This window comes from Channa argus, chromosome 5 (genome assembly GCF_033026475.1).
Source record: "Channa argus isolate prfri chromosome 5, Channa argus male v1.0, whole genome shotgun sequence".
In the NCBI taxonomy this organism is placed as follows: domain Eukaryota; kingdom Metazoa; phylum Chordata; class Actinopteri; order Anabantiformes; family Channidae; genus Channa; species Channa argus.
The window spans coordinates 11,680,908-11,705,600 of record NC_090201.1 but is presented as its reverse complement, the minus strand read 5'-3'; the positions used below and the strand labels follow the sequence as shown (position 1 = coordinate 11,705,600).

General features: G+C 40.0%; 1 protein-coding gene across 10 annotated transcripts in view; it reads left to right on the top strand.

Annotated features, from left to right (window-relative positions):
* The first annotated feature begins 2,379 nt into the window (after window positions 1-2,379).
* ppfia4 (PTPRF interacting protein alpha 4) overlaps window positions 2,380-24,693 on the top strand; it is a 53,476-nt gene continuing 31,162 nt past the window's right edge. For 5 of the 10 annotated variants that reach the window (XM_067505619.1, XM_067505616.1, XM_067505615.1 and 2 more), the window contains exons 1-2: window positions 2,381-3,073; window positions 3,258-3,558. In XM_067505619.1, the coding sequence (XP_067361720.1) occupies window positions 3,301-3,558 (258 nt within the window). In that variant the 5' untranslated portion in view covers window positions 2,381-3,073; window positions 3,258-3,300. Of the gene's footprint in view, window positions 3,074-3,257; window positions 3,559-24,693 lie in introns of all 10 variants that reach the window. The other 5 variants (XM_067505617.1, XM_067505614.1, XM_067505613.1 and 2 more) reach the window with 4 other exon arrangements.

The following is a 24,693-nucleotide window of genomic DNA, read 5'->3' as shown; positions in this document are numbered from 1 at the left end:
ACAGAACAATCTTCAGACAGAAAAATCATGACCCTCAACATCACATGACGACTGTTTGGAAATAGCACTTTTTTTCCTAAGGCATGATAAATGAAAGTTTTTTCTATTTCTTTTAACCACTCAGATAATATGATAAATATGATAATTTGATAAATGTTGGAAATGAGAATTAACTATGTCTTTTGAAAATATTGCAACTACTCCCTCTGAATAAAGAAAGAATTGTGTTCGGCACAGGATGGAAACTGTTTTGTGTGGGCATTTTTCTTTGTTGTTCTTAGTGCAGAATGATTACTGTTGGCAGATTTTCTTATGCAGTAAATCATATTTTAAAATATAATATTACTTTAAAGAGTAGGAATAATGATGTGAATAGATCTGGATATGGATCTAAAGAAATCTTGCTCTACAAGTTAAAACTTTCTAGTAATCAGTCTTCTTAGAATTGCAGCACAATTTTGCTTTAATTTCAAAGTATTTTTCCCTCGGAGCTATGACTCTGTGCCACTGAATTTTGAAGGTCTTGACAACAATTTTGTCAACAGCCACTCTAGGATGCTGTGGTGGCCTGCAGCACTTTTACAAAATACTTACATAGGTCACTGAGCACAGTTCTGGGGTTCTTTTTAGCATTATATTTCGTTATGGGCAAATAACATTGTGAGTAATAATTTCTGCCAATGTCTTCATTGTCTCTGACTTTTGGTTATTGTTTAGGTCAGCCTGGTACAGAGTTGCCTGGGCAACATTGAGGTGTGCATTGGCAACATTATGAGCAACAGAGCATCAAGGTAGCTGTAAATTCAAACACATTTTGATGTGACTTTCTCCTAAACCCTTTTACCAGAAATTTAATTATTCAGTATGTACCATAGTTGCTGAAGAATCATTTTGTCTTCATTGTGCCAGTCAGTGCCACAGACATGTGGTTACCAGTATTTATGAACTCTTTTATCTTCGAAAAATAATGGAGTAAATAAAGCACAGATTTAAATTTTTCCAAAAAATTATATTTTGGGTTTTGTTTAATTTGCCTTACGTAATAAATAACTTTTTAGCACAAAAACTAATTGTAGGATATTTTTAATCATGCCTATATGGCTTTTCTGGTTTATTTGTTGCTGAAACACAGGTTTCCCATAAAGTAGATATAGGACACCAAGTTCTTTTTTTCTGTAATTCACTGCCCACTAAAGTCTATTACAGTATGCCTGTCTATTCTCTCAAGAGAGCAACATGGCTTTTACCCCTGTTATGTCAGCTGTCAATTTTAGTTCTTTAGTGCTAGAGCGCATAATCTAATTATCACTGCAAGCAAAGCGCTGCCAATTGTAATACATGCAACAAGAAAATGTAGATTGGAGAGGAATAAGGCCTATTTGCAAGACCATGCAACAGAGAGAACCTCAAGATGGCTGTAGCTCAAGAGAAGACAACCATGGATTAGCTGGACTAGCTAGACACAAGCTTGGATCTGGTCATCCAAAGCTATAGGTTGCCTGGAGCAGGGTGTATGATGCTGGAAAACCCAAGGCTCCTCACGTTGCAGGAACATCACTGAAGATGTGTCCACTGGCACAGTGTGGTTGATTCATCAGAGGTTTCATTATAACATGTCACCTTGAACTGATCAGAAACAAACTGTATGATGTTAAGAAATTTTAAATGGTAGGTTAATAATTTCTGTGTTTAAAAGATTAAGAACTATTTTAATTTAATTTGAATCACTGGCCTCTGCAGTTGTCTCTGCTGTTGTGTGCTGGGCGGGGGGCAGCACGAACAGAGACAGACAGCGACTCCATAAGCTGGTTAAGAGAGCTGGCTGTGTCCTGGGCTGTAAACTCAAATCCATCGATGAGGTGGCGGACAGAAGGATGTTGGCCAAACTGACCTCCATCATGCATAGCACCTCCCACCCCCTGCACCACACTATGGTGTCTCTGAGCAGCTCCTTCATACCCTCAGTGTATGAAGGAGCACTATTGCAGGTTGTTCCTCCCCTCAGCTATCAGACTGTACAGCACATCAGTGAGACACAAATCGGAGTAACTTTTTTGTGTGTTTGTTATATGTGTATTGTTATTATGGGAGAAACTTTTGTGTCTGTTATGTAAAGTTTTTGTGCTCTTGTGCAGTATTCATTAGGATGAGGGGTGAGGGCAAATACCTCTGATTCAGTGTGTGGTGCAATGTCTGGCCCTTGTTCTGGATAACTGGAATTTCCCCATTGCGGGATAAAAAAGGTCTTATCTTATCTTAAGTTTAGTTTAACTACACAATGGGACACCTGTTTATCACTAGTAGGCTATTTGCGTCCAGTCTTTCAGTTGAAAACCTGCAGGGTGCGCTGCACACAGATGAGCTGATTCTGCCAGAACTTGCATCACGTTTAAGGAGCTGTCAGGTCGTGAACGTGTTTAGTGATGCTGATGCAAAAAGTTCATTTAACCAATTAAGGGTTAAGTTTGTGCTTGCGACATGGTAGGAGTTCAGAACCGTGATTCTAGATGAAATAGCCTAAATTAATATGCAGTTAACTTGACACAAGCGCTTTGTACGGGCACACGATGCAAAACGCTTATAAGATTGGAAGTGGGGAGTATTATTTCCAGAGCTGTAGCCCAGTAATGCATGTAGATCCCCCCGTGTGTTTGTCTGAGAGATAGAGAGCGAGGGGAGAGAGGGGGGAGATAAGGAGAAACGGCGACTATTTGCATGGGAGGGGGAATGAGCGTCGGTTCGGTGGCGCTGTGAAGAGATGGACGCGGAGAGGGCGGATGCAGATAAGATTGGGTCTCACTGTCCACAGGGCTAAAGACGCAGGTTAAACATCTCCCTCCGGATATTTTTTAAATATACTGGCAATGTCTCATGATTTACCGTCGGGCTCACGGGCACCACCCCTCCAACCTTACCCGTGTATCACTGAGCTGTCAATCATATCACGCCGGGATTTCTACATGTGAGTGCATGGCGCGCCGGGCAGGGCGGATCTGTTCACAGGGTGAAAAGACGCCGGTTAATATAGATGGGAGGCCAACCACCATCTCCTCATTGCGATAACTCTGATTAGGTGAGGCGATTTGAAGGTGAAGAATGATGCACGTTTAATGCACAGGAAATGTGATGGGATAAAGGCGCGTAAGATTGCATACGTTGCCTGTCGCTACTAGGCCATATTATCAGTTATTTTGGCTCTCTGCATCGGCTTGCTAACCTCATTTTTTGTTTTGTTTTGTTTTTTTAAATCCTGCCAGCGACACTGCCTTATAGCGCTGCCCAGACCACAGAGCAGGAAAGATGATGTGCGAGGTGATGCCGACCATCAGCGAGGGAGACTCGGCCGGTCCTCCCAGAGGCACCGGCAGCGTCCCGAACGGCTCGGACCAGGAGGCCAACTTCGAGCAGCTGATGGTCAACATGCTAGACGAGAGGGACAAGCTGCTGGAGTCCCTCAGGGAGACTCAGGAGACCCTCATTCAGTCTCAGACTAAGCTGCAGGGGGCGCTGCACGAAAGGGACGTGCTCCAGCGGCAGATAAACGACGCGCTGCCTCAGGTGAGGAGCAAAGGGCCCCTGGAGTGGGAGGGTCGGGCTTTGAGACAAGAGAGATAACATATGCATGGGCCAATCGCTCATTTGGTAGCTATAGTAGGATATTTTACTGGATATATAGGCTTGTGAGAGGATTTTGTGAGACAGTCTTGAATTCAGTGATGAATCATCAACCTGCCACAGCAGGCAATTGTCGTGGAGCCTTGGATCACCGGAGCCCTGACAGCTGTTTGTGTTAATTTGTTTGCCTTGTCAATGGGGCTGATGTACCACCAGTGCATAGGCTCTAACATTATAGCTTTAGTATAATGTGGGTCCTTCCTTATTATATTGAATCTTAAGGCCCTGTATTGACAAGGGGCCACGTGTCAATATCGAAATTTAAGACTTGTTTTATCAGTTAATCAGTGGTCAATTCGGATTCTAGCATAAAAAAAAATCATAGGCTACAAAGTGCTACAAAATAAAAAGAGATTTAGCAGTGTGTGAAAAGGGGACCAATGATCTTTTCCTCAGGGGCACATAAACAGGTTGATCCAGCCATGGTGGTATCACTTTGACTGAAAATTGAATTACTCTATTTGTTGTTTTTGGTGTATCAAAGCCAGTGGTGATGTAGTGAGCCAAATCTCCAGAAACACTTTCTAGAGCTCAAACTGAAAAACGGGTGCAGAACTGTGTAGGCCTCAGATTTCCTAGGGGACCATACCTTTGCTGGGTATCACCTCTAACACTGCTGCTTGTCCTGGGTCCAACCATAAGAATGACTGTGAAGATAACAAAGATATACAGGCAGATATCACTTATAAAGCTAGTAAATAGGAGCATGCCAGGAAAAGAGGATCTAAACGTCTAGTAGGTAGAATTTAGTAAATTGAAAGGTGGATATGGGATGGATGGCTTGCTTACATACACCTGACAAATGTTCCCCTTACTGTGGCGATTTGGGCCAGATGTTGGGGGTCATGACATCAAGAGAGGAGCACAGGGCCCAACTACTGTATCATTATCTGGACTGAAACAACCTCACCTCTCTGTTTGGTGAACTGCCTGCCAGTGAATGTAAGTTGAAGGAGTTGCTGTTAAACTGTGATTATGTTTGACGTTTGTAGCTTGTGAGTGTGTTAGAGAAGTAGAACTCAACAAGGACTATTGCTGTCACAGATCATGATGACACTGAAGCTCCAGCACCTACAAATGCTTTACCACTGACACTCATATGTAAATTTTTGGCATGATGTCACTGTCCGGTGTGTGTGTGTGTGTGTGTGTGTTTGTGACTGAGAGTGTGTGAGGGGGAGAGAGAGAACCATGCTGACATTGACAGTCTCACTGCAGCCTTTTGTGAAAGAAACATGGCTGCCTGCTAGTGTACATGGCCCTGGGCTGCTTGCTTTCACGCAGACATAAATGTCTGCCTGTGTGTCAATGTGTGTGTATTAAGAGGAAAGAGTGGGAAGACACTGTCATGCTTGTTTTCTAATCCTGCTTGGTTCAGTGTAATGTTTTATTCTAGCAATAATACAACTATTATTTATACCATCATAGACCTAAGGAACACTGTGCAGACATTAAGCCTGGTGTGCACATACATATATTGCCTAATGCCTTCTCTTTTTTTCCCAAATGCTACACACACACACTATTTAAACACATGACACTAACAGCAGTGGTCATTTCTACACACAACCACAAAGCCGGGAGGTGATGCAATGGACAGTGGATGAAGCAATACTGAGAAATGAGAAAATCTCAGTTTGGATTGATTTCTACTCAGTTTTGCTCTGCTCATTGGAAGAAGGAGGAGAGTCTGGTCCTGATGTATCACTAGAAATTGCAGAGTGCATCAGAAAGTGTAATGATGAGGGAGAAGTGTGGAAAAAATAACACACTTTATCTAGTATGTGAAGTTTTGGTGTGATGAATATATTAGTGCATTGTTGTAGCAGTTGGCAATGCTGCTGACCCCACTATTGTATATGAGCCAATTGTAATTAGGCTGATCTGCAGCACTATGAACACAGATGGTGTGTTTATGCCCTTGACTACAACACAATATCACAGCTCACTGTTTGCTCTCGCCACCTCTTGTGTGTAGCCCTCCGGTCAACGTGTCTACATGGGTTTTGTATGTGAGATGTGTTTTTTTAAACTTTTTCTCTGTTCAGCTCTCTCTGCTCCTAAGGTGTAGACTGATGAGTATGAGTGTTGGCACGGCAGGACAGTCTTTTTGCCCAAGTCTAAACACCTTTTTCTTTTCTTTTGCCTAACAAACATTTGTCATCTTCACCTACAGTACTAGGTGTGTGCCTGTGTATTTGTGTTTTTCTGGCTTCATAGGACTGGTTTGACCCAGAACTGTCAGATCTTTGTCTCTTCCACACACACACACACACTGACACACACACACACACACACAAACAAATTGTGCAAGTGATTCCGAATGTAATGCTCTTCAGTGTTGTCATTATTAAAAAATACATAAACCTCCACCACATTGGCATCAGTGTTTAAATTTACATTACCCCGGACATCATGATAAAAGTGGAATTATGTTGCTATTTTATTACACACACACACACACACACACACACACACACACACATATAAAACCATGCATACATAGAGAGCGACTACGATGGATATGTTCATTAGCCACAGAGAATAGAGTTGTAGATTAACATGTCAGCCCATTACGGTGCATAATGCTTCTAATACAGCCCTCAGAGATGGGCCTGCCCATAGACAAATTAGGTTTTAAACACATATACACAGGACCATGCACACATACTTTCATACACAGGCATGCTTGCACACACACAAACACACACACAGAAAACTGCTCTGACACTGTCAAAGGAAATGTGTACAAGAACTGCACTGACAAGAATGTGCACATATGTGACTTTAATGTAGAAATGGACAGTGAGAGAAGACAGTGCTTGAACATTGTGTGTCTAGACCAAATAGTTCACTACTGTTCTCCCATTACTTTATTTCTCTTTGGTCAACTGAAATAGATATTGTTCTAGAGTTTTATAGTATATTGTTTTATAAAGTGCTGCGCAATGCCTTACAGCATTACCATTGTTAATCTATTACTGAGTGATTTGATAATGCATTGCCTTGTGGGCCTGTTGTGAGATTTGTAGGAAACAGACTCAACAACAATGTGGTTTAACATAAGGAATACTTTGACATTTTGGAAAAATGTGCTTATTTGCCTAATAAGCTTATTACTTCAAATTAAAACATTTGCCATATCCCTACCAAAACATCTAATGCTTCTAATGCATCTATTTTTGTCAATCCACCCACAAACAGCATTTTAAAAAATGACAATTGGTAGGTTTAAAAGGAGTTATAGGCCTATGTTGCAACTATGTCTTGAAGTGCAACAGTTTGGTTGCCTGGCAACAGGGTGAAACTTTTTTAAATGTAATAGTTAAAACCCTTTTCTCGCCTTCAAAGTACAAATTAACTTTTTGCCATGTCTGTTTGAGTACGGATTAAACAGATAACATAAAAGGCATTACTTAGCTTACTGGCCTTTAGAGGGACTATTACACATACGCCGACATACACAACCTTTGACAAACCCAGGCTGGCCAACTCCATTATTTCCAGTTATTAAGCAAAGCTATACCCTCCTGGCTGTAAAATTAAAAAAACAGTCAAGAAGTTTATTAACAGCTATAACTCAGAGGTCTTAAAAATGTATCTCGCAAATATTGGTAATTGGATTTCCTATTTAGATTACACAATCTCAAAACCTAAAATAATGATTTTTCACGGAGGTGTGTGCCTTTATGGCGTGATTTGACTTTCATGATGCTGTGTGAGTGTATGTTCTGATGTTTAGACACCTGTTCCTGTCAAAAACAACTCTGGCTATTTTTGCAGCATATAAACACAGACACACACACAAACACACACACACACACACACACACACACCTGCCCTTCCAAAAACAACAACTGACTCTTGTTCTAAATTCTAGTCCCTGTGTCCCCATGGATACACACCTACAGTACATGTACAGCATATAAACAACATTTTGTGTTAGACACATTTTGTCACAGAAAATTGATTGGTGTTTACCCAAGTACAGGCACTTAAACACAATGTCACACACACATTCAGTCTTCATTCGTTCTAGCTTTAGCTTAACCATCTTGCTAATAGCTGGAATTCTTTTTTTAATGCCCCCTCTTTTTATCAGACTCATCAGTAGCTCATTAATCTATTCAGTGGTCCTTCAGACAGTTGTAGTCCTTTTGTACTCCTGCAGCTAAACGTAGTATACATCACCACACTGTTAAGGGTGGCAAGGTGACACAAATCCATCACTGTTTAAAGCTCTGCAAACAACAACATTACTGTAGAGTTTGGTATTTGCTATTTGCTTGGGTTATTTTAATTCAGCAATGTTCCTGTGTAAGTACTTGCTTGTGTGTCAGCATGCTGTGACCTTACTGCTGGGTGTTGTTACAGGTGCCACAGAGTACCCTGCTGAGCACACCCATTGGTGATGCTAGGAGAGGAACCTCCCAACAACATTTCCTTTCCGTCTTTTAACTTTTAAGCTTCTTTATGCATTGTCATCAAAACATTTTAAATGCCAACCTGCCATATCTAAGATCCCTGTGTTACCAAGGTCTAAATGTTTGGCCCAGTAATGGACAAAGTAATAGATCATAGGCCTTAATCAGTGCAGTTAATAAATAAACGATCTTAATACCCTCATTTCTATTATATGGTAATGGTTTAGTCAGCTAATGCAGCACAGGATATTTCACACTACTTGAACCAAGGCCAACAGAAGTGAGGCTTGCAGGCTTGATAATCAACCATCATAGTTACTGTACTAGAGCTGTGTTTTGCTTACAGGTGCAGTGTGAGAGGGTATAAGTGTCAAAGCTATTATACCTTACTCTGCAGAGGAAGACGAAGCACACCAAGGTCCCCATGTGCAGTATTTTGAGGTGGCCTAAGCTTATCTTGTCACATGCACATTCAGCAAGGCACAAACACTCTTACTCACATCTGCACCCATCCACAAACACACACACACTGCCTGTGTTTTTTTAAATCTCAGCAAGTGTTGTCTACATGTTGTCCTGAGTCTGTGTGTTTGTATGTGCGTGCGGGAGCATGCCCACGGCCAGTGTTGCTTATTGCTTATGCATGGATGGCTGAGGCAGCTTTGTGCGCCATGATAGGAGAATATTGAGGAGGGTGGGTGAAGTCAGTTGAAAAATTTCTACATCGTATCGGTCTGATACTGAAGCCTTAATCTTATACTATGTGTTATGTAAGCACCAAATATTGGAATTTGGGTTGATGTGGAGGAAATTGGAGCATGAAGTGAGCAGCTGAATGTCACCAAGAAACCCTGTCAGAAAAAGAGTGGAAATAAAGTACTGCATGAATCTGCAGATCCTTCCACATTCATACCACCTTAACCAGATCAAACCCTCAACTATCCGCAATCATTATTTTAATTATGTTTTGTTTATGTCTCCTTTTTAATGAAGTCCATTTTTTTAGGACAGTAGAGAGACAATTGTAAATGAAAGTGCAACAATCCCCAGCCAGATTCATGCTGTTAATAGTCAGTGTGTTAACCCCATTGGCCTAGGCTCTATATGTAAATTACACATTTTAAAATTTTTTCAATTGTTTCAATGGGTATCCTTTATCTATTTTCAGGAATACCACATACTGTACAATGAACAAATGTTTTTACTGATAATATCCAAGTATAAATAGTGTATTGCGATCTGATGCTTTTGCCTAGGCTTTGAGTTTGGTAGAATGGTCAGGGAGCAATTGCCCATAACCAAGGTCAGATCTATAATTTTGCAAAAGAGACAACCTAAAATTACCACAAAAAGTGAAAAAATAGTCAAATTAACAAAATTATCCATTATACCTCTAAGCAGCTGACTGACATAACACCTCTCTTGCTGTGTGTCTGTTTTTATCTTTCTTCTTCTCCTGCTGCATCTTAATAGCTTTACATCATCTGACTTTTTTCATCCAATCTCCAGCATCTCACTCCACAGCCTTCCTTGTACTTCAGAAGTATGTTGTCTAGTCTTGACTAAAGTACACCCAAAAGCTCTAATCGGGTCAAGCTGGCCCCTGGCAAGGGCTTGTGCACAGCTTTTTGGCCCCTGAGCACTAATAGATGATTAGTGTGCAAAGCTAGATCCCCCACACACTGCCCTGCCACACCACAGCTTCAGCGCTCCATCTTTTGGTAGCTTCCATCCTTCGCTCCCTCCATCCCTCTGCCAGTACCATCTGGCTCTCAGCACCAGGCACATTTAGCTCAGCCAGGCGCCAATTTGTCCCCCTGGGCTGCCTGGGACAGAGGAGAGAGAGTGAAGGAAGTGGGGGATTGGGAAAGATATATAACAATAGAGAAGGATTTAGCAGGAGAGACAAAAAGTCAGTAAAATAAAAAAAGCAGAATCATGCATATACCTGATGGTCCACAGCAGTCCCACAATGCTCTGCTAATATTGAAAATGCAGAGTCACTGAGTGTGTGTGTGTGTGTGTTTTTTCCCTCTCTTTGATAATAAGAGAAGAGTGATTGGACCACCAGAGGGGAAGGCCAGTGTGATGAAAGAGGGAAGCAGAAAAGGACAGAATGAGAAAAGGAGGAGGTGGAGAAGCAGAGCGATATGAAGTTGTGTGATATGAAGTCAGTGAAGTCCATGTCTAACAACTACATTACTGGAACTACTGGTCATTTCACTTTCCCTCCTGCAACTCCCTTCGAACAGAAGCTAAGGCATCGCTGCATGGGAGGGGATGTAAATGTTGCACTGGGGTTGGGGTTTAGAGGTCCAAGAAGCAGAGTTTGTATGTTTCAGAGAAGAGTGTGAGGATCTGGATGGCTCAAGGGTATGAACCTACAATACATGCACACAATCCTTCTCTCAAAACGACATTCTTGCACACATACACACATACACATCAGCCGGGGGACATTTTCTAGAACCAAGTTTTTCCCTGCAAGAGACTTAAGCAGCAGCAGCAAAGGCGGCAGCATCAGAAGCTAAGTCCCTGGCTGGACCCTTAAAGGGACTTAAAGAACTTCAAAATGCTTCATCTGCTCCATGAAATACAGCTTGTCAGTGTCTCACAACATAGCGCACAGCCCCCTGCTGCTGACTGTCAATAACACCCGCATGCTCACCCCCACACACACAGTGCGTGAAGTGCAAGCGAAATACAGGATTAGGGAGAAGGACACAGTGGTAGGACAAATATTGCTTTATATAGTAGCTGAAACATATTTCTATGTGCTACATATGTGTATCTTCTACAGCACACATCACACCTTTCTATGCAAGTTTGTTAAATAAAATTTGTGTTTTATTGGCTTAAGGATATGAAATAATTTTCAGTGTCTAATTAGAGCAGAATGAGAAACAGTTATTAGGAATTTCCAAAGGCATGTTAGCAAACAATTTGTCATTTACATTTAAATTCCTGTTTCCAGACACCCAGTGATTCACTTTCCATTTTCTTTGGTATCGTTTCCATCATCTTGTTAAGGAAAAAAATGTTCACTAATTTTACGAGCCCGTCACTAGCTTTGGCTGGCTATGTAGGGTATATTAGTTTAATTACAGCTTTTTAATGAAAACAGCTGCCTGCTGTGGCTGAAAAAGAGGTTAAAAAGATAGGTTTGTTCCAAACAGCAAAATTGTGAGGCATGAATTTTAAAAAAGTGAGCTAAAAGATGCTAAAAATAATTTTTTTGAGCTAAGGAGAATTGTAGAGTCTCATTTGTTGTTGTTGTTATTGACACAATTCATATAACAAAATCACCAATCATTTTCTCTTTTCAAATTTTCAGTGTGGGGCAAAGAATAGAGGAAAAAGGGGCTGGAGTTGCTGAGGCATTAAGCACAACAAACAGTCAGGCAAAGGATGAATGTGGAGTGGCTGACTTTATACTGGTGACCTAATTACAGACAGAGTTCAGGTGTGTGTGTGGCTGAGAGCAGGGGCTGAAGCTCTGAGAGAATGTGTATGCTAGAGAACAAGTAACAGTGGGAGTAGCAAAACCCGCCTGGCACCGTTTGTGCCATGTGGGCCTGATATCAGCTGATGAAGTTCAGCATCACAAGAAATATCTCATGAGCTAGCTGGAATCCATTTAGGAGGCTTTCCCTGCCCTTGCCACTACGTAAAAAGCACCGCAATGGAACACAATCTGGGTGCGGAAAAGAAACATCTAATAAAACAAAACCTGGACTCGGGGCAGAACGGAATTTTTCTTTAAAATATGCTTATTTAAATGCCTTTAAAGTTTATGTTAATATTTCATTAACCTAATTGTCTGTATAGATTGTTACTGTAATTGATATAACATAAAAGTAGGGAAGCTGAAAATAATCCCAGGCACTCATAAAGTACTCAATTTCAATTCAACAGATGCTACAGGTATTAAAATTTTAAATTAATAAAGTGATGAATTTCACCATGTCAGCACTTCCTGGTATAGTGTCTAGCTGGGCTGATCTGTCACACACACTAAAAGGTCCGCATGCAAACATGAATAAAGACTTTACTAACAGTTCACAGTACGCTTAGGAGAAAAATGTACCTGTATGTGAGATGTCAGCCAGCACAGGGCACTGTCATGGGTGGGCAGACTCTAAAATATAGTGTTCTGATAAATACATGATGGTTTCACCAACATACATGCCTGAAAAGAGCCAATCCAAGGCTGATTTAAAGAGTATGAATCCACAAAGTACATACTGGAGAGACTAATAAGATATTTTTGAAAAATCTACAGAAAGCTCTCAGATCGCTTTGTCTCAATATTAAATCAAGACCTGTTTCTTCAGCATCACCTACAATAAGCCTCAGTTCTCAGCTGCAGTCTGTTATTTGCTTCCAGTTCCATTCACAGACACGAGGGTTGGTGGAGACACTCAAATGCGTGTGCATTGTTACATTAATACACACGCAAGCACACACATACAAGCTTGTTCTTCTGCTTCTTGCAATATTATCTTTAGTTAAATTTTGTCTAGTTGTTTTCTGTGAAGCACAAAAATCTGTTGTTTAAAATCACTTTAGGTAAATTTGCATTTTCTTTGGGAAGATCCAGAATTCATATTAACATTACCAACACATCTGTTCTCCTTTTTCAAAGTCTCCCCTTTCTTCCTTTTTCTCAGTTTCAGTGCCTGTCTCTCGCACTCCCTCGCTCTATGCCTTATCAGCGGTGATGGCTTTAAGCGTGTGTGCTGAGAGGTCTATTAGTTAGCTGTCATTCTGTCAGATAATGCTTCATATCTCTCAGCTAGCTCACTGTACTTACTGCTTTGCTCTGCCTGCAAGAGGTGGGATCATAGTTGCCTGGATGTGATACTGGGGCACAAGCCTCAATATTATTTGAAAAATAAGATTCTGGGATGCAGCTTCTCAATGTAGTGTTAACATGATAAAACATACCTGAGTGACAGATATATTAATAAATGAGTTGATGTGTGGATGCCTTTTAGCAATTGTGTGCATGCAATGAATTGACCTAAATCAGCTCTGTAACACCCATTTCCATTCTAGCCATATGTTCATCCATTCAGTCTTTGCATTGCACTTTTTCAATGGTAACAAGGCAATCGTTTTTTTAAACTTTGCAAAATTGCAAAACTAATAGTCTGGACTGCACCCTTAGATTATAATTGTATGAATAGTGTACAGTCACATACACACTATCATCTCCAGGGTCAGCTCTGTCTATCAATTCCTGAAGGTCACTTAGCATTGTAGTGCCCCATTAGCATAATAGGGGCTGTGATGCAGCTTTCCCAGTGCAAGAAGAGCATAATTTACACTTAGTTGCTTCGCCTCTCTCCATATGTCCTGAACCCTCTTCTCTTACCCTCAATTCCACACTCCAATTGCCCTTTCATTTGCTTGCGCTTACTCTCACTCAGTCTGTCTTTCTCACTGATGCACACAATTAAAATATATAAACCCAGACTCACAGTGACACCAGATACCTCTTAGATGCTTTTTAATATATTTCATTTTAGAAGCCTGGTGTAAAGTGCTGATTGCAAATATTATAAAGAACATACACAGAGAAGTTCACTGTGTAATGAATGTGACTGTTTAGTTAATTGGAAATGACCTAGGGTATATGCAATTGGACATGGCCTAGATCTGGATAACTATAATTAGACACCTGTAGTCAGCATCATTTTGTTAGCTCATTCTATTTGATAATATATATATATATATATATATACACACTATCCAAGATGAAAAAAAAAAACATGATCCATGAATACATCAGGAAGACAGCCCCGTGTGATGATGTGCTTAGTTAATACAGACACCAGGAGCAAGAGATGCAGGAATGCTCATTGAAGGACAGACTTCTGCACGGTACGTACCACCGTCAGAATAAGTGGCTGATATCAAAAAATCCAACCAGTGGCTGGGCAACGCTGGACTGAAAGACAGCACAGAGGCACTAATCCTAGCAGCACAGGAGCAGGCTCTAAGTACAAGACCAATAGAGGCGGGGGTCTACCATACCAGGCAGGACTCCAGGTGCAAGCTGTGTAAGGAAGCCCCTGAGACGATCCAGCACATAACAGCGGGGTCAAAATGGAACACACCTCCAAAGGTGGTGGAGAATGACAGAGCTAAGATCCTGTGGGACTTCCAGATGCAGACTGATGAACTGGTAATGGCCAACCAACCGACTTAGTAGTTGTGGACAAACAGAAGAACAAGGCTGTGCTGGTAGATGTGGCAATCCCAGGCAATGGCAAGAACAAGAAGAAGGAAAACGAGAAGCTCGAGAAATACCAAGGGCTAAAAGAGGAGTTAGAAAAGATGTGGTAGGTGAAGGCGCTATTGGTGGGAACATTAGGGGCTGTGACCCCCAAACTGGGAGAGTGGCTGCAGCAGATTCCAGGAACAACGTCTGAGATGTCTGTCCAGAAGAGTGCAGTCATAAGAACAGCTAAGACACTGATTTTGGAAACCAGCTTTCCTGTATACATGACACTTAAGAAATCAGCTTTCCCAAAAAACCCGGCTGTAACCCGATTACTTAAGTAGATGTAAACGTGTTCAGTATTGATGTTTCCTGTTTAATATTTGTTGGTGGCCTATTCTACAATTTAGGCACATAAATAGAAATGGCTCCCTCTCCAACATTCTTATGAGTGTTCATCAAGCAGCTGTGTGGCATTGGATTATGCACATAATGTGTACAGATTTAAGAGTTCATTTAAATAGATTGGCCCTGAGCCATTCAAGGCTTAGGAAACTAATAGAAGATCCTTTCAGAATCATATCTAGATACCACAGACAGCAAGTACAATGAGGCCAAACCTGGATTTCTGTTGTAGTTGCTGCTGTTGTTGTTAAAAGGCTAGAAGCAGAATTCTGAATCAGTTTCATAACCTATTGATTAATGCAGCAAAAATATTTATTAACAGGGCATTGCAATAACCTAATCTGCTTGTTATAGAAGCATTCTGTTTAAGAAGATAGAATGCAGTTTTCATAGTATTGTTATTATGAGAGGCAAAATTCAATTCAGGGACCATGATAACTCCTAGAGTGGATACCTCTGTCTTTGTTTGCAAAGTAATTTCCCCGTTTGCTCTGTATTTCTCTATTAAGTTGAGAGCCCAGAATTACACTTTTTTTTATCTTTATTCAGCTTCGGAAAGTTATTGTTCATCCAGTTATTATTAGCAAGCAGACACAGTATCAGAGAGCTTCAAGGATCAGTCGCAATGTACAACTGTGTGCCCTTAGCATAACTATGAAAATTTACATTAACTTAACATCATCAGGTGTTGACATCACCTAAAGGAAGCAAATGAAGAAAAAATAATGGTCCAAGGGAGCTCCCTTGTGAAACACCTGGTGATACATTGAAAGTACGTGAGTTGAAACCAGCCATATAAACAAATATTTTCCTGCTACTAATATACAAACTAAACCAATTTAAAACAATCCCAGAAAAGCCCACCCAGTTTTCAAGAAGATGGATCCGAATATTGTGAACATTTGTGATGAATGGAGCAGTCAAAACAAAAAGAACCAATACAGAGATCCTTTTACAGATGTACCTACCAAAGCCAGTGAAGTTGGGAATATTTAAACTGTTACGATATTTATGTTGTGGTACCAGACACATGGCTGTGGGCGCAAGTAACACAAAAACGTGCAGATACTGAGACTTTGAGTTTCCTGCTAGATAGCTAACCGAAATGCAGAAGAAGGATCCCAACTGGATTGTTACAGTTTACTGCCTGAATTTATTACAAGTATCTGTACATGCAGTGTGCTGGGTCAGCAGGGCTGATATGGAGGGTGTGGTCCGACCCATTGCTTTCATAAATCTTGATCGTTTCATACTAAAGATCATGCGAGCAACATTGATCAAATATTGGCAGGGACATGTCCTTACCATCCATACACAGAAAAACGCCCTTGGGAGATGGATAGATTGAGAAAGAGTGGAAATGCCTGTAGTTGAGTCACATAAAGGTCATATGAACCTTTACAGCTTACATCAGGCGGTGCTCTCTTTCTCTCTCTCTCTTTCTCGCTCTCTCTTTCTTTCTCTCTCTATCTCTCTCCCTCTCCTCCTGCCCCTCCCTTGCACTTCCGTTGGCATCTTCAGATATTCCTCTCCATCCTCTGCCTCTCCTCTTTCAGTCACATCCTTTTGTCATTGCGATCTCTTCATTTTTGCCTCCTCCTCCTGTCTGATCCTGCGTTTCTCCTCTCCATACGTCATTCTCTCAGCCCTCTCTCAACCAGTGCTGGCATGTCAGAATCTTGTATCATGTCCCTTTATTTCTCTTCTCTTCTCCTCTTTTCTCTGCTACCATGCATGAGTATTAGGGGTGCACCCTGGGGGGAATGTACACTCAAATAAGCATAGTCACACACACTCAAGCACCTACAGATCTTGCTTTAATTGGTCCAGATTGGCTGTGGACCTTCTGCCAAGATAGTGGGTGCATTGTGGCATGTGCCACACACGCATGCAAAGTGTTTCTTTTCTAATTTGTCTCTTCTGAAAACATATTGTTGTCTGTAGTCATTTGTTCTGTAACTCTATGCTGTTTCCATGGTTGCCAAATTACAGTAATAGGCCTCCTAGCTCATAAACAACTCAACATATTGAAGAGCACTGGTAAGTGATATTAGGTGAATAAAGGGACCAGGAAATAACAGAGATACAACATTAAATAGAGGTCTTTTATATAGCTAGCTTTTATGATGTTGCAATATTGAAATTGTCAATATTGCCATTAATATCACTTAGATTTAATATTCCTACTTTTTTTAAAGCCGTCCATCTTTACAGCCAGTAACAGATTAACAGTTAATATAGCACAAGTGCACTTGCTCCTGATTGGCAAGACTCCATAAACAGCTTTTTAAAACCTCGCAGTCTGGCTGATTTAGAGCATTTGAACTGACACATCTTAGGGAATTCCTCAACAGCTCTGCAAACACAAGTTTATTCTTTAATTCATTCATTAAGATAATCTTAATTAATAAGCAAACTTTTTATTTACAGTGATTTTAACATTAAAAAAAAGAATTACTGTTTAATAGCAGATGCCATTGCTTTTAATGTCAAATGATAGCCATCTGTTATGTGTGTGTGTCTGGTCAGTGCCTCTATTCCATCCTAGTCATCTTAGGTCATTTTTTTACCTGTCAATTGGCAAAAATCACATTTCCTTTCCTTCCCCGATACATAATAATAATAATGACAATGATAATAATAATGACATTTCATCCCTGTGGTTGTTGTCACACACTCATTTACACACTAACACAAACATACAAACTTCACTCAGTGCCCCAGTGGGAATACATCTCACATCCAGTTGGCGCTTGTTTAATGCTGACCCAATGGAATACGTGTTCGTCCCTCCAGTGTTCCCCCTCCCCCTGAGGGCACAGCGCCAACGAGTCCCCCAATCTCCCACATCGCAACATATACTGTACATTCATCCATGTTCACTTGCAGTCCTGCTGTCTGTCCTATTAATATACCTACTCAATCTCTGCTCCGTCAGTGGCAGGAGTTCATATATGGTTTGTGCATTTGTGTGTGTGTCTTTGTGTGTTCACATGCAGACTCAGGGTTTTCTCTTTCTTTTTCGCTTCTCAAAGCCTTGCACATTTAGTCTCCATGGAAACAGAGGGGAGGGTTAGGGAGGTTGTGATGTTGACTTCCTGACACCTTCTGTCCTATGGGACACCTGCTGTCAGCAACTTGGCACATATGTGTGTCTGTGTGCATGTGTTTTTTTGTGATCTTATATTTTCTCATGTGCGATTAGTACAATTTACAGCATGTACCCTCACCAGCATTAATATATGCAGACAAGGTCCATGTAGCTACATGCAGAATGAAATATGTAACCTCCTAAGATCAAAACACAAGCTGTCTCAATTTGATACCTTTAAAGGCTGTTGTTACTGTGTTTAATCTGTGTAAGATTTGTGTGTATCTGTTGGCACATGAAGCCTCAACCTTGATGGCTGGTTCTTATCATCTGCCAAATCTGAGTGGCTCAGTGTGTTTGTTGGTGTGGAAGAAGAACTAAATGGAGGAATCCCCTGCACATGGAGACAGGATGATGAAAGCATGATGGACTTGAAAAGAACAAACAGGAAGAAGTGGGTGTTGATATCCTTACTTCCTTACTTTCCTGTACAATGTGTGGAACAAATGGTACAGTTAAAGGTCGTTTGTGTCCTCTCTGTGGGTTTGTTCTAAATCGAAAAAATGGCATTGATTACGACTGAAATAACTATTCAAGCAAGTATTGTAACAATTATTTATAATTAATTGTGAGTATGTTTAACATTAATTTTCATAGGGGAGTGTTGGGGGGCAACACATCTTGGTGCCAGTCATAATGGGAGGGTTGCAGCAGGAAGGGCATTCGGCATAAAAACTCATGCCAAATCAACATGCAGAACATGTTCCGCTGTGGCAACCCCTTAATTGTAATTTTTTTCTCTAATTTTGTTTTTTTATAACAGTGAAATGTTATTTTAAACGTATTAACATTGTTTCTGTTACATTTTGAAGGTAATCTTTGTTACATTCTTACATTTTACATTTTGTACGACAAGAGTTCACACGCTTCCCCAGTAGTGTTTAAAGCAATAAACTCTGAAAGCTGAAAGTCTAACTTGGATAAAGAAATTACTCCAGTGCTTGAAAAATTGCAGTCACAAATGCAGATGAGAAAGAAACAGTGTTGCCATATCGGTTGCGTGGGCATAGTTTGGCTTCAATAACTATGATAGAAAAAGAAAATAAAGTTACATATTAGGACTGTCAAAAGCAGTTTAAGAGGAATAAAATGGTGCAGGATCCATCACCTAAAATGCCTAATGTGACGTGAGATGATGAGTGCATGACATAAAGTATTTTGAACAAGGCCTGTTTACATAATTATATATTTGTATATTTGTATAAAATGTATTCAGTTTATTAATATATAAGACTAAGAAACCCAGCAACTATTTACATTTGAGAACTTGAAAACTTAAAATAACAACTAATAGTGTTGTTTAAGTCCCTTGATGATTTTATGATAAAGGTGGGGACATAGAAGATGGAGGTATAACGCAAACGCAAAATAAATCTGATAAAGGGAAGAATAAGTAAAATAATGGGGGTGGAGGATGTAGAATTGTGGGAAATTAAACTAAGGAATGAAAAAATGAAGGACACACTGAACTATGAAGATGTTGGTGTTTGAGCTGCTGGTTTCATTAAACAGCTGTGGGCTTTGCATCCCTACCTACCACACCCCAGTTCTGCCACAGATCTTAGGCCTTGGTAGAACAGCTGTGTATGTATGTGTGTGTTGGTTAGAGGTGTGCCAGAATGACATCATACAGTAGCTTGCTGAGAAGGTCTACTGCAGGCACATGGCATCTACAATATTTATAGACCCAGAGAACAGATGAGCTCACTCAGTCACTCAGTGTGACTGGCTCCACTTCACACACACACGCAAAGACACACACAAAGAGCAAAGAAGTAGCAGAGAACTTAATCACGCAATCCATGCCACACCCACTCGCATAAATGTTTTCACATCTCTCCTTCATTTTTTTATGCACTGGCCTTTAAGAGTGTACTGCATACAAGCTGACCATGACATCACAATACCATTGGTAATTATTAAACAGGGGAGTTTAATAATGCAGTTTAGTATTCTTGTAAGTATGAATTCTCACACACACACAGGCTGTGACATGAAAAGTCTGTATTCGCTGTGAAAATGAGCTACCAGTGTATGACTCATAAGAAGAAGGAATGGTATGGTACTTTGTAAGGGATTAAACCGATGGGAAAATAAGGGACTGCAACACTAACTGCACACACAGACTCACACACTCACATATACACGATATAGGCTCAAACACACAAATTTAATGACCGTGTTTCCTCCAAACATGTCCATATTATGCACAAAGGATTTAAATCTTCATGTCCCCAAAATAAACACAATTGATTCTTGGTAGGGCAAATGCTGGACATCAATGTAACAGGAAAGTATAATTGAGAGTAATTGAGTGTGTGTCTGTGCATGTCTTCTACTGTATGTATGTCAGTGTGTGTCAATGCTTAAGCATGTGTGAAGCATATGAGGTTGAGTTATAGGATTGGGAAGCTTTACAATGAAAAATTACAATTCCTAAATAAATCATCCAGGGCCTCGTAATAGATGCACACGCTCATGTACACACATGTCTGCAGTGCTTCATATGGCCATCATAGTATGGACCAGATTACAGGGTAATAATTTTTAAAGAGCTATGTGCTGTTACTGCTGCTGCTGCTCTGTATGTTTAAGTACTTATGTGTGTAGGTATGATAGGAGTGTGTGTTTGTGTGTGTGTGTGTTGATGCTCCTTAGCTGTTGGCAAAGCTTTATGTGTTCTGTTGTTCAGACCTTTATAGAACCAGGGTAAATATCCACCAAGGTATTAACCCTCCAACACACAATAAGGGTTCAGCACAAGCTTACACTTGATATCCGCGCTTGCTCTGAGTGTTTGGTTTTTGTGTGTATTTATGTTTGTGGCCTAGGTTTTTGCAGGCACGGTATCCGTTTTATTACCTCTTACTGTTGCTTTTACCAGTTATAGCACTAACACCCGCTTAAATGATAACTGGTTACTTTTGATTTTAATCATATTGTCTACAATCACATATAAATACCAAAAAAACATGTTTGGTCCCTTCTCAGCCTGTAACCTGTATTACAGTATCTTATTCAGCTGTGGCATAGACATCTGATGTTGCCAAAAAACTATAAAAACTACATCACCGCTCTGATAGATGACATATTTATTTATTCCAAAATGTTTGGGCTAATGTTTCACCTCATGTTGACCACTCATTTTGGAACAAAATGCGATGTGTCTGGCTGATGTGTTTCCAGGCTGCTGGCTGGCAACTAACTGCATGTGAGTAGAGAAGGTTTTGGCGTCTATATACAGTAATCATTATGATATGATTATATCAATATGATTTAATTGTAACATATAATATTAAAGTTATCCTTTAATGCAACATGGACATCTGAATAAACATCAGTGCCTGTTGCAAGTTAACTGTACATATTGCTAGTGTAACATACATGTATATCTATGTACATGAACAACCCTATGTCAGATGTTGAAACTGCCATTTTATGATTCCATTAAAAATATTAGCTAATTTTGATTTTGATGGCAGAAACATTTTCAATGTAAAATTGTGAAGACTTTAAAGATGCCACTATCTACATTATATAATATAATCAGAAGATTCAGAGAGAGAAGGGACAAGGTCAAAACTGGATGCATCTGATCTTCGGGCCCTCATCAGCACTGCATCCAAAGCAGACATGATTTTTTACTCAACATCCCTGCATGGGCTCAGGAACACTTCCAGAAATCACTGTCTGTGAACATAGTTTGCTGTGCAATCCACAAATGTAAGTTAAAGATGTAGCAAAGATGTAGCAAAGAACAAGCCACATGTGAACACAATGCAGAAGCACCACTGTGTTCTCTGGCCCAAAGCTCATTTTAAATGGTCTGAGGCAAAATGAAAAACTGTACTCTGGTCAGATGAATCAAAATTTGAAATTCTTTTTGGAAACGGTGGAGGCTGTGTCCTGCGGACTAAAGAGTAGATGGAAAATCCTGCTTGTTATCAGCGGCCAGTTCAAAAGCCTCCATCTCTGATGGTACGGGGGTGCATTAGTGCCTATGGCATAGGCAGCTTACACATCTGGAAAGGCACCATAAATGCTTTTGATGGCTCGGGACTGTTGAGCAGCTAGAATTCTGCATCAGACAAGAATGGGACAACATTCCTTTCCCAAAACTCCCGCAGCTGGTCTCCTCACTTCCTAGACATTTACAGTTGTCAAAGGAAGAGGGGATGCTACACAATGATAAACATCGCGCTGTTCCACCTTTTTTGAGATCTGTTGCTGCCATCAAATACAAAATGAGCTCATATTTTCCATGAAATGGTAAAACGGCTCAGTTTCAACATCTGCTCCGTTGTTTATGTTTTATTGTGAATAAAATATGGCTTGATGAGATTTGCAAATCATTGTATTCTCTTTTACACATCGTCACAACTTCTTTTGAATTGTGTAGTATTTGTCTTAGACATTTTGTGAAGTCATAAATCTGTTGACAAAGTGACATTGTTTTGACTGGCCTTCTTTTAAGAGACAAAAATCAAGTGCCCAAAAAGAAAATGAAATTTATGTTGAAGATTAAGTTTTAAAGTCGAGGCAAGATTAGGTTAAGGTTAAGGTTATGGTAAGTAGGGGTAAGGGTTAAGGGTACATCTTCAAGAAATGAATGAAAGTCATTGTAGTGTCCTCTACAACTCTGTGTGTGTGTGTGTGTGTGTGTGTGTGTGTGTGTGTGTGTGTGTGTGTGTGTGTGTGTGTGTGTGTGTGTGTGTGTGTGTGTGTTTGCGCACTGGTCTATGAAAAGAAAAATAGTGTATTTTAGGAACCTGGGTGAGAGAAAGTCATTTGCACTACATTCTCCGAACTTCTCCCTGTGTCCTCTTCTCTCTCACTCCCCGTTTTCCTCCTGCCACCATCTCACACACTGACACTCCCTAAAGCTAAATGAAGAGTTTTAGATTTCCATTGCTCAGTGACTACTTTAAAAAACAGGAGCCTGTCATAGAGTCTCCGTAATGAAGACTGGTGTTGGGCAAACAGAGAGACATGCTTCGATGCAAAGGAAGGAAGAAGAAAATGTAGGCTTCTCAACACTGATGAATCAAGTTAACTGTAACTAATCAGCTGCAACTAACAACTTCCCATTACAACCACACAAGCAGGTGTATAATGAGCAAATACGTTTTTGCAGCAAAGAGCAGTGTATCCATGAATTTTATTTTTATGTGTTTAATTGCTTAAGTTGTTGTGGATGCAGCTTTAAAGACATATTTATAAGCATTTAGACATATTTCGCAAGTGTCAGAAAACCCATTCATTTACTTCTTCATTGCTCTAACATTTTATTATTAAGCAGAATCTTAATCATGTATCATGTGTTTAAAAAAGTTATGTGCACAGTTTGCACTACATGTCATCTTTACCCCTCCTGCAGATATGGTTTATCCCCTCCTGTCACCTTCTCCACTATTTTAGTGAAGTAAATTTCTACCCATTTTTAGCTATTACGTTATCTTTTTACGCTGAAGTGACTGTAGTATTCAAACACTAAATTTTTCATACAGCTACTATCTTGGAGCTGTATTTATATCTCTACTATACTTGACTTGCCAGAAGACCCTATTTATTACAAACCACTGTTGGACATATGCACATAATTAGAGTCTCTCATATCACACCTACAGGAATTACCAATGTGATTACAATTTCAAAAATTTGTATATCAAAAATTGTGCTATTTATATATGTTATTTATTATGTTTATTCATTATTATGTTATTTATGTAAAACTTGGGTCTGCACACAGAGCCACACAATATAATCGAAGTCATATATGAGAACACTTGCACACACATATCTTCAATCAATCAATTTGCCCTAATGGAACATTAAAATGTTTGTATTCCCAATGCAAGAGTATAATAAGGAATAAAAATATAAAGACAAGAGGTACAAATTGCTGTATATAAAAAGGGAAACACATAAATCAGGTGCACACTCCATAAACGAAATGCTATTGAATTATTTTTGCACCATTTCTTATTGTCTTTCAAGTACCTGGTAAAGCATTTCATTTTGGTGAGCCGTAGCATTTCTAATCCTTTCACCTTCTAGGATGGAGGAAAAGCTACCATTTGTCATATCTAAGCTGAGTGATAGAGGTTTTGTATTCAGTGCCACACTCCAGGTTTCCATCCATGTGTTTATTCTGCTAAAAAGGACAGAGGCTGTGGGAGGAGGACAGGACATCAGTGTGATGCTTCACTTTCAGGCACAGTGAGTGGCGCTAGTCATGCCTCTGTCATTACAGTTACAGTTATTGTGAAACTACTGTAGACACACACACACACACGCACACACAGTGGTGTACAGTTACATTGTGTCTCTGCAGCTTGCACCCTGTGTAGGGCGAGAGCAGCATTCTGGACCTCCCCAAACACACACACAAAGACACCACATCCAGGCTAGTCATGACCCACAGCTATTTTAGCTACATGAAGATTTGGGAAAACATAAGATAATTAAAAGTTACGCTGGGTGTACTCTTGGAGAAGTTTATTTACTCTGAATATGAAGATTAATATTAATAACAGTGTTTTGATTCATCTTCTGCTTTCCTCTAGAACCACGATACACTTTCATCTGCAAAACAGAGCAGCTGGGATGAACTGACTTGGTGTGTTTGTGTGTTTGCTGGAGTATTTGTGTATTGTGTGTATTGTGTATTTTTCTGGGAAGGAGTCAGTGTGTTTGTGTATAGTAGGGGCTTAATATGTTAAAATGAATCAGCCCGATTTGACTGAAACTAAATATTTTGGCATGGTAAATTAGTTAAATATTGTTTTATGTAGACATTATCGTTTATATGA